The sequence below is a fragment of the Heptranchias perlo genome, chromosome 5 (genome assembly GCF_035084215.1).
Source record: "Heptranchias perlo isolate sHepPer1 chromosome 5, sHepPer1.hap1, whole genome shotgun sequence".
Lineage (NCBI taxonomy): Eukaryota > Metazoa > Chordata > Chondrichthyes > Hexanchiformes > Hexanchidae > Heptranchias > Heptranchias perlo.
Genome location: NC_090329.1, coordinates 54,446,614 through 54,462,485, shown reverse-complemented (window position 1 = coordinate 54,462,485; position 15,872 = coordinate 54,446,614). Strand labels below are relative to the sequence as shown.

At 41.8% G+C, this 15,872-nt stretch overlaps 1 protein-coding gene across 5 annotated transcripts in view; it reads left to right on the top strand.

Moving 5' to 3' along the window:
- The window catches only part of agbl5 (AGBL carboxypeptidase 5), a 147,291-nt gene that overhangs the window by 20,459 nt on the left and 110,960 nt on the right, over window positions 1–15,872 (top strand). For all 5 annotated transcript variants that reach the window (XM_067984373.1, XM_067984374.1, XM_067984372.1 and 2 more), the window contains 2 exons: window positions 8,560–8,731; window positions 14,201–14,367. In XM_067984373.1, coding sequence (XP_067840474.1) covers window positions 8,560–8,731; window positions 14,201–14,367 — 339 coding nt within the window. The remainder of the gene's footprint in view (window positions 1–8,559; window positions 8,732–14,200; window positions 14,368–15,872) is intronic.

Sequence of the window (15,872 nt, the reverse complement as noted above, 5' to 3'; positions counted from 1 at the left end):
TTCTCTTAAAAGGCAGGCTGAATTTGCACTCTTACCAGACTTGGGCACAGGCTCAGACAACAAATGGTTTTATTTAGATAACCAATGAATAAACAGTACAACACAGATATACATTTCTCTAGCCTCCTTGATTCATAAAATGAGAAATATTAATTTGCTTTCTCTCAATATAGACTTTAAACAGTTTACTTGCTGTAGCCTTAATCTGACCGAGCTCCCTTTTACTAAAGTGGCACAAAAGCTTAGCAGCACTCCGCTCTTCAGCTGTTGCCTATGAAATGCAAACACTCTTTGTGACCTGGCACATGGCAACCAATATAATTCCATAATAGAAAATCGTTGATCACTGAACTGTGTATTAGAGGAATGTAGCACTAGTCAATGACCCTTGTCCTTTTCTCAAAGATTTCTGATGCAGCTGCAATCAGACCCATTATCCCAGGAGAGACTGGAGCCTGATTTTTTTTTTTGACTTGTGTCAAAGGATAAATTCAGAACTGATCTAGCAGCTCAAAACTGGGCATCCATGAGGCGCTGTGGGCCATCAGCAGCAGCAGAACTGTATTCTAGCACAATCTGTAACCTCATGGCCCGGCATATTCCTCACTCTACCATTACCAACAAGCCAGGGGATCAACCCTGGTTCAATGAGGAGTGTAGAAGTGCATGCCAGGAAGCTACAACACAGGACTACATGCATGCTAAACAGCAGAAGCAACATGCTATAGACAGAGCTAAGTGATTCCACAACCAACGGATCATATCAAAGCTCTGCAGTCCTGCCACATCCAATCGTGAATGGTGGTGGCCAATTAAACGACTAACAGGAGGAGGAGGCTCTCTAAACATCGCCACTCTCAATGATGGCAGAGTCCAGCACATGAGTGCAAAAGACAAGGCTGAAGCGTTTGGCGACAAGAGCAGATCAGAGGCTGGGTATTCTGCGGCGAGTGACTCACCTCTTGACTCCCCAAAGCCTTTCCACTATCTACAAGGCACAAGTCAGGAGTGTGATGGAATACTCTCCACTTGTTTGGATGAGTGCAGCTCCAACAACACTCAAGAAGCTCGACACCATCCAGGACAAAGCAGCCCGCTTGATTGGCACCCCATCCATCACTCTAAACATTCACTCCCTTCACCACCGGCGCACAGTGGCTGCAGTGTGTACCATCCACAGGATGCACTGCAGCAACTCGCCAAGACTTCTTCGACAGCACCTCCCAAACCCGCGACCTCTACCACCTAGAAGGACAAGAGCAGCAGGTACATGGGAACAACACCACCTGCATGTTCCCCTCCAAGTCACACACCATCCCGACTTGGAAATATATCGCCGTTCCTTCATCGTCGCTGGGTCAAAATCTTGGAACTCCCTTCCTAACAGCACTGTGGGAGAATCTTCACCACACGGACTGCAGCAGTTCAAGAAGGCGGCTCACCACCACCTTCTCAAGGGCAATTAGGGATGGGCAATAAATGCCGGCCTCGCCAGTGATGCCCACATCCCATGAACGAATTTAAAAAAAACATCTTCAGCTAGAAGTGCCGAGTAGATGATCCATCTCGGCCTCCTCCCGATATCCCCACCATCACAGAAGCCAGTCTTCAGCAAATTCGGTTCACTCCATGTGATATGAAGAAACGGCTGAGTGCACTGGATTCAACAAAGGCTATGGGCCCTGACAACATCCCGGCTGTAGTGCTGAAGTCTTGTGTTCCAGAACTAGCCGCGCCTCTAGCCAAACTGTTCCGGAACAGCTCCAACACTGGCATCTACCCGACAATGTGGAAAATTGCCCAGGTATGTCCTGTCCACAAAAAGCAGGACAAATCCAATCCAGTCCATAACCGCCCCATCAGTCTACTTTCAATCATCAGCAAAGTGATGGAAGGTGTCGTCGACAGTGCTATCAAGCGGCACTTACTCACCAATAACCTGCTCACCGATGCTCAGTTTGGGTTCCACCAGGATACTCGACTCCAGACCTCATTACAGCCTTGGTCCAAACATGTACAAAAGAGCTGAATTCCAGAGGTGAGGTGAGAGTGACTGCCCTTGACATCAAGGCAGCATTTGACCATGTGTGGCACCAAGGAGCCCTAGTAAAATTGAAATCAGTGGGAATCGGGGAAAACTTACCAGTGGCTGGAGTCATCCCTAGCACAAAGGAAGATAGTATTGGTTGTTGGAGGCCAATCATCTCAGCCCCAGGACATTGCTGCAGGAGTTCCTCAGGGCAGTACCCTTGGCCCAACCATCTTCAGCTGCTTCATCAATGACCTTCCCTCCATCATAAGGTCAGAAATGGGGATGTTCGAAGACGATTGTACATTGTTCAGTTCCATTCGCAACCCCTCAGATAATGAAGCAGTCCGTGCCCGCATGCATCAAGAACTGGACAACATCCAGGCTTGGGCTGATAAGTGGCAAGTAACATTCGCGCCAGACAAATGCCAGGCAATGACCATCTCCAACAAGGGAGAATCTAACCACCTCCCCATGACATTCAACGGCATTACCATCGCCAAATCCCCCAGCATCAACATCCTGGGAGTCACCATTGACCAGAAACTTAACTGGACTAGCCACATAAATAGAGTGGCTACAAGGCACAAGTCAGGAGAGTGATGGAATACTCTCCACTTGCCTGGATGAGTGCAGCTCCAACAACACTCAAGAAGCTCGACACCATCCAGGACAAAGCAGCCCGCTTGATTGGCACCCCATCCACCACCGTGGCTGCAGTGTGTACCATTCACAGGATGCACTGCAGCAACTCGCCAAAGCTTCTTCAACAGCAACTCCCAAACTCGCGACCTCTACCACCTAGAAGGACAAGGGCAGCAGGCACATGGGAACAACACCACCTGCACGTTCCTCTCCAAGTCACACACCATCACCGTTTCTTCATCGTCACTGGGTCAAAATCCTGGAACTCCCTACCTAACAGCACTGTGGGAGAACCTTCACCACACGGACTGCAGCAGTTCAAGAAGGCAGCTCACCACCACCTTCACAAGGGCAATTAGGGATGGGCAATAAATGCTGGCCTTGCCAGCGACGCCCACATCTCATGAACGAATAAATAAAAAAGTTGGCAGAGTAAAAACTACACTATTCAAAGGTGTCTCCAAAGATTTGACCCCATGTAAAAATCATCTTTGTTTAATATTCCATTTTCTTGCCCGTACTTTAAGATTTATTGAAGCAGTCAACTTCCTTTTTAGATATTTTGCTGTATATACACCTCGTGGTGAGAGCTCTTTGTTAGAATTATCAGATAATGAATGTCAGCAGCTTATTCAGCAAGGGAATGAGGAAAAAACATCACATTATGGTTACACACGTTGTAAACAAAACTGCTAGAGCTGAGTAAAAGTAAGTGGAACATGACATTCTAAATACCTAAAAATATTGTGAAATACCAACCCTTAAAACTTCAATTCTCACACTTTAAAGTGGACCACAACTCTTTTTCAAAAGCTATAATTCTTAATCATTTAGGCATCTCTTTCACTTGTCCAATGTTTATTTGGTTTTGGGAAATCATGTTTTTTTTAATTGACATTAGAACTGCCTCTCACGTGACCCCTTATATCATTTATAAACAACCTGTGGAATAGTCTAGTTTCTATTCTGTCTCAGTTTTGAGAAAGTTCTTTAGGCTGCTTTTATTTGACTTCCAGAGTGAAGCATTGCAGCTTTTAGTGAGTTTTAGGAGAGAGTAGGTTTTAACTCTATGTGCTTAGATAAGACAGATTTAAAAACATAATTGTTTATCTTCTTGTTGATTCCTTGCTTGGGAGCAGACACTTTGTTATAACATCAGGATACTGGTCTTTTTAGCTAATCTTAAAAAATTGCCTGTTTTAGCCACAGAATCCACTATTCTCAAAGTCTCTGTTGAAGTGCTGTACCCTTATGCATTTTTAAGTGTAGTCAATACAGCAATTAACACTGGAGATTCTCAAAGCACATCAGTAAGAGGATTTCCTGTTGAATCAATGATATTTCTTGAAATATAGCTTCTCTTTCTTAACAAAAATAAAGAGTGCAGCCCCGTGGTATCCATTTTGCCCGATTCACCCTTTGTTCAGGAAAAAGGGTTCTATAACAAGGGGACATAGATTCAAGGTAAAAGGCGGGAGGTTTAGAGGGGCGGACATATGAGGAGAGGTTGAGTAGATTGGGACTCTACTCATTGGAGTTCAGAAGAATGAGAGGCGATCTTATTGAAACATATAAGATTGTGAAGGGTCTTGATCGGGTGGATGCAGTAAGGATGTTCCCAAAGATGGGTGAAACTAGAACTAGGGGGCATAATCTTAGAATAAGGGGCTGCTCTTTCAAAACTGAGATGAGGAGAAACTTCTTCACTCAGAGGGTGGTAGGTCTGTGGAATTTGCTGCCCCAGGAAGCTGTGGAAGCTACATCATTAGATAAATTTAAAACAGAAATAGACAGTTTCCTAGAAGTAAAGGGAATTAGGGGTTATGGGGAGCGGGCAGGAAATTGGACATGAAGCTGAGTTCGGATCGGTCAATGCCCTGTGGGTGGCGGAGAGGGCCCAGGGGCTATGTGGCCGGGTCCTGCTCTGACTTCTTGTGTTCTTTAGATTTGTGGTTGGGATCAGATCAGCCATGATCTTATTGAATGGCGGAGCAGGCTCGAGGGGCCGATTGGCCTACTCCTGCTCCAATTTCTTATGTTCTTATGTTCTTATTTGAGAAAGAACTTTTTCACCCAGAGGGTGGTTGGAGTCTGGAACTCACTGCCTGAAAGGGTTGTGGAGGCAGGAACCCTCACAACATTCAAGAAGCATTTGGATGAGCACTTGAAATGCCATAGCATACAAGGCTACGGACCAAATGCTGGAATATGGGATTAGAGTAGACAGGGCTGATGGCCGGCGCGGACACGATGGGCCAAAGGGCCTCTATCCGTGCTGTATAACTCTATGACTCTATGACTCTAAGTGGTCCTCATCATTTGGGTATACAATACTAAGCAGTTACATTAATGAACGAAGAGGACTGATTCTGATGTACTGTATTGGGATCAGCATAGCTGGCCCACAATTGGCGAGCACAAGGAATATCTCTCATGGCCCTTCATTTGTCTTCCTAACAACTACATGAGTGAAAGATCCAGCCTTGGGTAATTTGGAGAATATTCTACAAATGTGCCTGTTTGTATGCCCAGGGAGACATCAGCTTCCTTGGTCTTACTCCATGTACATGTGGATCGTATATTTTCTGTATACATTTTCTTCCTTCGTCCTGATGCCCAAGGTGTTGCAGAAGGCACGTGCAAGCCAGGTGAAACTCATTCTGACCACGTCTGGCCCTCTCAGCCATGATGATTCTTATATTGGCGATGCTGTGCTCATCTGTCCTGCAGTGGACCTACCATTTCAGCAGGGAGGTCAGAATTTGCATCCAGAGTTGGAATATTTTCAGATGATGGCATGGTTGAACAGCATGATCTTCTAAACCAAGGTCTTTCTGTATCAATGGTTGAGATTCTGCCCAGTCTTGGAAAATTTCCACTGATTAAATTTATAATGTCAAGATGGTGGATGTTTGCAGAATGGTGTATGACTAGGCCTATTCTCCCTACAACATAGGAGATTTATTGTATATCTGCAGTGCTTGTTTGAGCTGGCCGGAAACCCAGTTCAGTTTGAGTGACTACCATCACAGTCTTTCACAAACTATTTGCATCCCTCCTCCTAAATTGGTACTGCTTTGGTGTTGCTCTTATCTTGTATGAGGGATGTCTGAATAATGAGAGCAAGATTGCCAACTTTGTAGGGTCTTAGTCCCTTTTTAAAGTGATAAGTAATCTTGCACACCATAATCTCCCCATTGGGCCCTGCTGGGTGTTATAAATTGGATAGCCAGGTGATGAAGGATAGAATACTGGAGCCTGGTCTTCAGTTGCTTCCAAACCTTTATTCACAGAGCTCCACATTACACCCATGCCACACCCCAGATCAGCTCGCATATAAATGGGTGCGAGAGTTCCCAATTGATACACAGCACCTAAACACAATTAACACTAATTGATATAAATCACATGGAAACAATTAACCCCCAGCTGTTGTTTGTTTTATGATTAGGGAGTTTTTAGGCAAGTAATTTTTTAGTTACTGTGGGTCGAAAAGAACTGGGCTATTGTGCAGGTCTTGGGCCTTTATACGATTGAGCAGGGCGCTAATGGCTAATTGAGCAGATGGTCCTAATGCGATCATGGGGGAGAAAAACAAGACAAGTTTGTACAGTGTGAATGCTGCTATCATTTGAAGAACGGCAAAGACCCTACAAGGTAGCTGATATTATTCTGTTTAATACTTTGTTTGCAATCATATGTACCTGGGTGCCTTCATCTAATGCATGTTATATTAAATGATGATGCCATATTGTCTAGCTTTTGCACAACTTTCCATAAAATGTTGTCTTCATTTTCTTCAAATTGTCAAATTAACTTTATCATAATTACTTATCAAAACTCATAAGTGATGTTGAAATATGGAATCTTTGTTGAATTTAAGTTTTGGGCACTCAATTCAATGGAGAAATTTATCTTTTCATTTTTACATAGAATTACATAGAATGTACAGCACAGAAACAGGCCTTTCGGCCCAACAGGTCCATGCCGTTGTTCATGCTCCAAATGAGCCTCCTCCCACCCTTCTTCATCTAACTCCATCAACATACCTTTCTAGTCCTTTCTCCCTCATGTGTTTATCTAGCTTCCCCTTAAATGCACCTTTGCTAATCGCCTCAACAACTCCTTGTGTTAGCGAATTCCACATTCTTACCATTCTTTGGGTAAAGAAGTTTCTTCTGAATTCCCTATTGGATTTATTAGTGACTATCTTATATTTATGGCCCTTAGTCCTGATCTCCCCTGCAAGTGGAAACATCTTCTCTATGTCTAACCTATCAATCTCTTTCATAATCTTAAAGATCTCTATCAGGTCAGCCCTCAGTCTTCTCTTTTCTAGAGATAAGATCCTCAGCCTGTTCAATCTTTCCTGTTAGGTATAACCTCTCAGTTCTGGTATCACCCTAGTAAATCTTTTTGCACCTTCTCCAGTGTTTCTGTATCCTTTTCATAATATGGAGACTAGAACTGTTCACAGTACTCCCAAGTGTGATCTAATTTTGTCTAATTCTAAGTCAGCTGACATTTGGTCTTAATATTTCTCCCTAATTAAGTGTCAGCTTGGCTCAGTGTAGCATTCTTGCCTCTGAGTCAGAAGGATGTGGGTTCACGTCCCACTCCACAACTTGAACACACAATCTCGGCATCGATACTGCATTGGCGGAGGTTCTGGCTTTTGGATGAAACGTTAAACTGAACCCCCATCTTCATGTTCAGGCGGACGTAGAAGATCCTGTGGCCCCACAGGAAGAAGAGTTCTCACTGTCCCAGCTAACAATTATCCCTCAACCAATACCACCAAAAATAGATTAACTGGTCATTCATCTCATTTTCTGTTTTTGGGGCCTTGCTGTGCACAAATTTTCTGCTGGTCTTGCTACAGAAGTGGCTACACTTGAAAAGCATTTCAGTGGCTGTGAATTACTTTGTGATGTCCAGAGTATGTGAAAGGAGCTGTATAAATGGATTGGAAAGAAAGTTTATCCCAGTCAGTTGTGCTTGTGTAACAATAAGCTGCATGCTCACTTTCTCTAAATGTCATTACAAGCATAAGAGAGCAACCAGAATGATGGGATGGAGAGATTGGATTATGAGGAGTGATTATGTAAATTGGGCATGTTCTCACTAGAAAAGAGAACGTTGAGAGGTGATATCATTGCTGTTTTTAGGATTCTAAAAGGACTAGAGAATGTAGACTATGACAAGCTATTTCAACAGCACAGTAGAACCAGAGGATATGGTCTGCACTTTAAGTGGGATAAATTCAAAACTAACCTGTGGAAACAATGTTTCAGGGAGCGAGGGTCAATCTATGGAACAGGTTCCCTAGGGAGATGGTGGAAGCAGATAGTATTGATTAATTCAGATGCAAATAAGATAGATTTCTTTCAGAAAATAACATTTTGGGATACAGTATATAAATAATTTGAGACATGACGTTTGGTAAGTTTCATATGCTTGGGAGCAACAGTTAACTTTGGACGTATGGTTCCCTAAGCTCTCCACCACTGGGGTTTCCCTCACGTCATGTCTGGGTCCGTTGTAAACTAATTGATAGAGATTGATTGCTATGATTAATCATCAACTCCATTATCATTGCATTATGCGACTACTAGGATAATAGAAGACGATCTAGATGGACCTTGGTCTTTTTTCGTTTGGCAATTCCAATTTTCCTAAGATAAACAAAGCAAGACTTTGTTATATTCAGGGAAATTTCTTATACTATAACATTCATTGATTGGGCCTAATGAAATGAATTGAATTGGTAAGCATAAAAGATATTTTGTTAGGAATTTACTTTTTTGATTACCTTGTATTTATGTTCTGAAGCTTGAATTCATGCTACATATTGACTCATTTATTTTTGTCTTGCTTATCTTCAGGTCCTGGTTTTATTTCAGTGTGAAGGGAGGAGTTCCTGGTAAAGTTATTAAAATCAACGTTATGAATATGAATAAGCAAAGTAAACTGTACTCCCAGGGAATGGCACCCTTTGTTCGGACCTTGCCCGGAAAATCACGCTGGGAACGTGTGCGAGAGAGAACAATGTATGAGGTATGAAAATTATGGAATTAGCGATTTTGTGTAGATTTGTTTGCATAGTCAGAGCTGAACTAGTATGATCAAAATTGAACTGATGAATTCTTCGTAACTTTCCTGTTTGAATTTACGGAGATAATTTTTCACAATGTAATCATAGTTAAGTGGCTCATGCAAAAGCAATGTTGCACCATATGTGTAGTTAGATAACTGCAATTTTCATTTGAATTGTTGAGAACTTGATTTGCATTCTTCACTGCACACAATAGGAAAAGTTGAGAGTAACCGTTCCAGACAATTTCATATCTGCTATAGATGTGTGTAATTAAGAACAGTTAAAGTCAGTTTTATTGGCTTTATTAAAACAAAATTGCCTTTTCAGATTTTTAGTGGGCTAAAAAAGAATAACCCAATGAGTAAACATGGAACCCCAAGAAACCTAGGTAAATTCAGAGAAAATTAATTTTGAATATCGCTGAAACCCAAGAAAACAAGCAAGCGACGGGGTGGGGGGTGGTGGTGGCGGCATGGGGGGTAGGAGAGAGGTGTCCAATCAAACTAAACGATGACCCACAATTATTTATACAGTTTACAGGTACCATTTTTATGGGGCCCATCATCAGATTCTCACTTAACACCTAGATAATTTCTTTTAAAGTAAAATTGAAGAACCTATGTTTGTTGCAGCTTCAGCCACTTACGTGCCAATACAATGGTGGGATAAAAATTACTGGAGACTATGTACAGGGGAACAGTTTTGATGTTGCTTTTAGTAAACAGTGCCTGGGTGCATGACATGAGTTAGCTTTTAATTAACAGCCATAGTGTTCACGGGACTTAGGGTGGTAACTGTGTTCATGCACTGCTCCATACCTAATTAAGATTGAAAGACTGACTGAGAATATCATCAGTCTTCAAAAAAAAATCCAAATTGTGCAGCCTTTGTTTCTTTTCCTGCAGAAAATCAGGTCCAGACTATGCACTGATGGCATCCGTGACATCAGCATTAGCATGCAATGTGCTGACGTCACAGATGCAATATGCATGTATTACCAGACCTAATTTTTGGTAAGAAAACAATGGAAACATTTTTGTTTAAATTTGTGAAGAAATTGTTCACCACACAAACAAAATTTGGGAATTGGTTGATGATCCTTTTTTTTGTATATAAAATCAAATTATTTTTGAGCAGTAGCCATAAAAGCTATTTTGCTGCACCAATTTGCTGAGTTTGTGTTCGGTATGGAGGGTACAACATGAAACGTGATGCCATATTCTGTTCTACCAGCTGGGGTAACTTAGTTGTTCATGAAAAACAAGGCACTTATCTGTTTTGGGCTAGTACGTGCATAGGTTTAGCAGCCTTTTTGGGTCTATTACTTTCTCTCTTCCTCCCCTTCCCAACCCTCATTTGTGAGGGTGGCATGGTCAAGGCTGTGCATAGCTTTGCAGATGTCTATCCCAATCCTGTGCCAGTTTCCTGCCCCAATACTTCAAAAAAGCAGCTTTCTACCTTTTTATACAAAACTCACTGGAACCAACCTAGTACACAGTAATTCCATAGAAACTTCTATTCAGCAAATTGAGACAGTACAACACAATGGGCTGGATTTTGCTGGAGCAGAGCCTCTTATAGGTGCCAGGTTAGTTAGACTTTTTCCTGCACCCTTCAGCTCAAATTTTTTTTGCCCTGTAAGTTACTGGAAGTGTGAGCTGATAACGGTATGACGAGGGCAACAGGGCATCTTAGTAAACAGCGGGACCAGCAGTCTATCTCCTTAACCATTGAGATTTAAGGAATGAGAAATAAACTGGAAGGACTGAGAAGGAGGGTGAATTCAATGTAAAATCAGACACAGAACATAAAAACATAAGAAATAGGTGCAGGAGTAGGCCATACGGCCCCTTGAGCCTACTCTGCCATTCAATAAGATCATGACTGATCATCGACCTCAACTCCACTTTCTTGCCCCATCCCAAATCCCTTGATTCCCTTGGTGTCCAAAAACCTGTCGATCCCAGCCTTGAATATACTCAATGACTGAGCTTCCACAGCGGGGTAGAGAATTCCAAAGATTCACAACCCTCTGAGTGAGTGAAGTAATTTCTCCTCATTTCAGTCCTAAATGTCCGACCCCTTTATCCTGAGACTATGCCCCCTATTTCTAGACTCTCCAGCCAAGGGAAATAGCCTCTCAGCATCTACCCTGTCGAGCCCTCTTAAGAACTTTATACGTTTCAATGAGATCACCTCTCATTCTTCTAAGCACCAGAGAATATAGGCCCATTTGACACAATCTCTCCTCATCGGACAACCCTCTTATACCAGGAATCAATCTAGTGAATCTTCGTTGCACCCCCTCTAAGGCCAGTATATCCTTCCTTAGGTAAGGAGACCAAAATTGTACACAGTACTCCAGGTGTGGTCTCACCAGAGCCCTGTATAATTGCAGCAAGACTACCGTACTCTTATACTCCCTTGCAATAAAGGCTAACATACCATTTGCCTTGATAATATATCAATGATTTGGATGAGGGAACTAAATGAAACATTTCCAAGTTTGCAGACGACACAAAGCCGGGGTGGAATGTGAGCTGTGAGGAGGATGCAAAGAGGCTCCAATATGATTTAGACAAGTTGGGTCATATTGAGTTTATCATGTTACGATAACTCTGACTTAGAGGATCCTTAGCTATAAGATTACTAATTAACTCTGTCTCATTACACAATACTAGATCTAAAATAGCCTGTTCCCAGTTGGTTTCTGAACATAATGTTCTAGAAAACTGTCTTGAATGCATTCCATGAACTCATCCTCCAAACTACTTTTGCCAATTTGGTTTGCCCAGTCAATATGAAGATTAAAGTCCTCCACGATTATTGCATTACCCTTGTTACATGCTCCTCTAATTTCCTGATTTATACTCTCTCCAGCACTATAACAAATGTTAGGGGGTCTATAAACTACTCCCACCATTGTTTTCTGCCCCTTGTTATTTTTTAACTCCACCCATACTGATTTTACATCCTGATTTTCTGAGCTAAGATCCTTTCTCATGACTGCCTTTATCTCATCCTTTATTATCAGAGCTACCCCCCTCCTTTTCCATTTTGCTTACATTTTCTAAAAGTCAAGTACCTGGGAATATTTAGTTCCCAACTTTGGTCACCCTGCATCTCAGTAATGGCTATTAGATCAAACCCATTTATCTCTCATTGTGCCATTAAGTCATCTCTCTTGTACGAATGCTTTGCGCATTCGGATATAATGCCTTTAATTTTAACTTTTCACTCTTTTTCCCTGATGTGACTTTTAGTCACTAATGCCCTATTACCTTTGTTAAACTCTCTGTCCCTTCCTGACACCCTCTGCTTGTTTTTACCCAAATCGCTACTCTGCTCTACAGCCTTCAAAGAGAAATAGAGAGAGAGAAAAAAGAGACAGCAAGAAAAAGAATGTAAAAATTTTAAATTTGTTATTTTAAAAATCTCCAACAACAGTTCACACTTTTAATTGTTCACAATCTGGGCCAGAGTGGTTGATTGGCAGTCATTAACAATTATCACATCATTAAAAGGGCACTTATGGAATTAATAACTAAACTTCACTTTCTATGGCGAGTTTAATGTGCAATTAATGTGAAAATGCAGCTACTTCATGAAACTCGCGGGGAGGTTAAGGATGAGATGCAGTTTTCGCAAGGCTAACGGCGGAGTGGCACAAATCGTCCAACAACTTTTGGCGACACGCGGTATCCCTTCAATACAAGTTGCTGGCAGGATTGCACATTAATAGTGGCGTGCGTTGTCCATTTTCCCATCGTTTGGCATTATGGATACCTTTCTTGAGTTTGTTGTCATATATCGTATTAATTTCAATTTAATTTGAATTTCATTGATACGCTTGCATTGATTTGCATTTTTCGTTGGTGTTTTAAACTGCTTGTATGATTGGCTATGTGAAAGGGGTTGCTGGTTTGGACCTAAATTTGACCAGATTCTCTCGGGTCTGTTAAGGGACTCAGAATATTGTCTGTTCAGCCTCCTGTCAAATCCTTGCAGGGTGAGGACTCCTTGGACCTTTTGTGGCTAAATATGAGTCTGTCCTTAGCGCCTGTAATTCGTATGAGGGTATGGATTTAGATATAGTCACTGCTCCAAAAACAAACCATTGGAAGGACTCCCAGTAATCAGACCCACTTAACTGAGTAGATTGGTTTATTATGTGAAGTGAGCTGCGAAGTTTGGCTGCCACCCTCACCATTCTGGGTGAAGTTTATTGAAGACTAACACACAAAACCTAACCACACAACATAGGAATATATTCAGACACTGATTATTTTGATCTAAATGTTCCCGCACTCAAGCTATCAAAATGAATAGTGACTACAGTAAGGGCAGTGCAGTTGTGTTATCACTATAATAACCTTGTAAAGGGATCCACTTGTTTTAAGAGAGGATGAACTCGAATCTCCTTTTCTTTGCTTCAGTGGAATAAAATATCTCTTCAAAAAGAGATTGGCCTGGAATTTCTTCCAAAAATAACTGAGAGCCAAACAGCGCTCAGCGTTATTTAAGGGCAAATAGAAGATCAACTTCTGGTGAGCGCGCATGCGCAGTCAAACGTGTAAATCCAGAACTTGCTCTAAGGGATTCCCTGCTCGTTTGAAAGCTGCATGGGGAGGACAGCTCGCTGGTAAAATGAATGGACCAGTGCAAAGTTGCTCTCCTGCCCAGCTGCAAACTAAATAATCTACACTGAAAAAGGTATGTTTTTTTTAGGTCTAAACTAACTTTTAACAGTGTGGTATATCTTAATGACTGCCAAACAACCTCTCTGGCACTGAAAATTAACTTTTAAAAGCATGGAGTCTCATTCCTTCTGATTTTAATTGTTTTTGGAGATATTTTTAAATTTTAAATTTTTTTTTATTTTTGTCTCTTTTATCTCTGTCTTTTAATTCAATATTTCTTACCCGCTCTTTATTTCGCTTTCTCTAACTGGTTTTACATTGAATTAACTTTCATAGCTTGCACTTCCTGGTTCTGACTCTGCTTGGCTTGTCAAGGATGCTTCAATCTCATTGGTTGAGTGGACAGCGTCCTCCTTTCTCTGTTCACACAGCTCACAGATGCCCGGGAGAAGATGCTGCACTTTTTGCAGCTCACCATTGGAGGAAGTTCCTGGACTAAAGCCGTGGATTGTTTGTGAGCAGGTTTAAATCTAATGAGTGGCAGGCGCCATTCGTTCGCCGCTCAAAGCAAATTCCGGGCCATTATTTCTACTAAAGCCAGTGTTTATTATTGTTACATAATCCAAATATTATGGAGATCCTGCAAAATTTTGTTCTTTCCCATCATCTTGTTTCCACTTGATGTGCCTAATGACTGCTTAAATTGGTGACTTGCTGCTTGCAGCTTGCCAAATTTTATTTCCATGAACTTCCTGTCATTACTTTTTTTGCCATTTTCTTTCAATTTAGATGGTAGAAAACCAGTTTATTCTCTCTTACACGCATCGCTTTCTTGAATATCGTGGAGCAACAACCTACTTTGCATTTTGCTTTCCGTTCACCTACTCTGAATGTCAAGAGATGCTGATGCAACTGGATGAAAAGTTTCAATATTGTAAACACCTGACTTCAAGGAGGTAGGGTGCAATCTCAGAGCTTCAACTGAGAATACCTTGTGTAATTAGTTTTCCAAATAATTTCCATGAAAATATATTTGCCCATTGGGAAACAACCTGTACATTAAGTTTTGTATACATTACTGATGTGCAAATTTAATAGCTGGGAATGTATTGTTGTTTTTCACTTTTAGGTGAACTTGCACCCCATATACTCTTGTCCAGGATGTTCTGGAAGGCTATGTGAAAACCATGTGTATATTTGGGAATTGGGGAAGCTTTCACAAATACAGACAAGTGTGCAGTTAAACCTGATCTTATTTTTAAAAACATTCAGTACCAGTAAGTTCCAAAGACTTACTGCAGCTGATATTCCTGTCCCTTCCGCCTAGTATTTGCCAATTCCTGATCATTAAGGAGAAGTAAGAGCGGCAGAAACTCATTACAGCAATTGTGTTGTGAGGCTGCACCTTGAAATTTGAAGATCTTTAAAGGAGTAGCCAGCAAGTTTCCTTTGTCTTAGCCAGGCCAATCATAGAATTCGTTTCTTACCATGCTTTATTAACTTAAAGACAATTTATTCAGCATTGTTAAGAAGGAAGACCAAAGAAGGGCCTGTATTCTTTCCCTTCTGTAGATTCTAAATTTTATTCCCTCATCATTGCTCCGTCTTAAATAAATAGACCCTTACCCCCCTCCGGTGTTAGTCATGGCTCAGTGATAGCACTCCTACCTCTGAGTCAGAAGGTTGTGGGTTCAAGTCCCACTCTAGAGACTTGAGCACACAATTAAGGCTGTCACCGGTGCAGCACTGAGGGAGTGCTGCACTGTCTGAGGTGTCGTCTTTCAGATGAGTCAATAAACTGAGGCCCTGTCTTCCCCGTCAGGTGGACGTAAAAGATTCCATGGCATTATTTTGAAGAAGAGTCTGTGTCCTGGCCAATATTCATCCCTCAACCAACACCACTAAAACAGGTTACTTGGTCATTATTTCATTGCTGTTTGTGTGACCTTGCTGTGTGCAAATTGGCTACCGCATTTCCTACATTACAAGTAAGAACGCTTCAAAAGTACTTAATTAGCTGTAAAGCGCTTTGGGATGTCCTGAGGTTGTGAAAGGCGCTATATAAATGCAAGTCTTTAAGACCATAAGACCGAAGAGATAGGAGCAGGAGTCGGCCATTCGGCCCCTCAAGCCTGCTCCGCCATTTAATGAGATCACGGCTGATCTGATTTTTACCTCAACTCCACTTTCCCGCCCTTTCCCCATATCCTTTGACTCCCTTTCTGATCAAAAATTTGTCTAACTCAGCCTTGAATGTATTCAATGACTCAGCCTCCACAGCTTTTTGGGGTAAAGAATTTCAAAGATTCACGACCCTCTGGGAGAAGAAATTCCTCCTCATTTCCGTCTTAAACGGTCGACCCCTTATTCTGAGACCATGCCCCCTAGTTTTAGATTCCCCCATGAGGGGTAACATTCCCTCGGCATCTACCCTATCGAAACCCCTCAGAATCTTATGTTT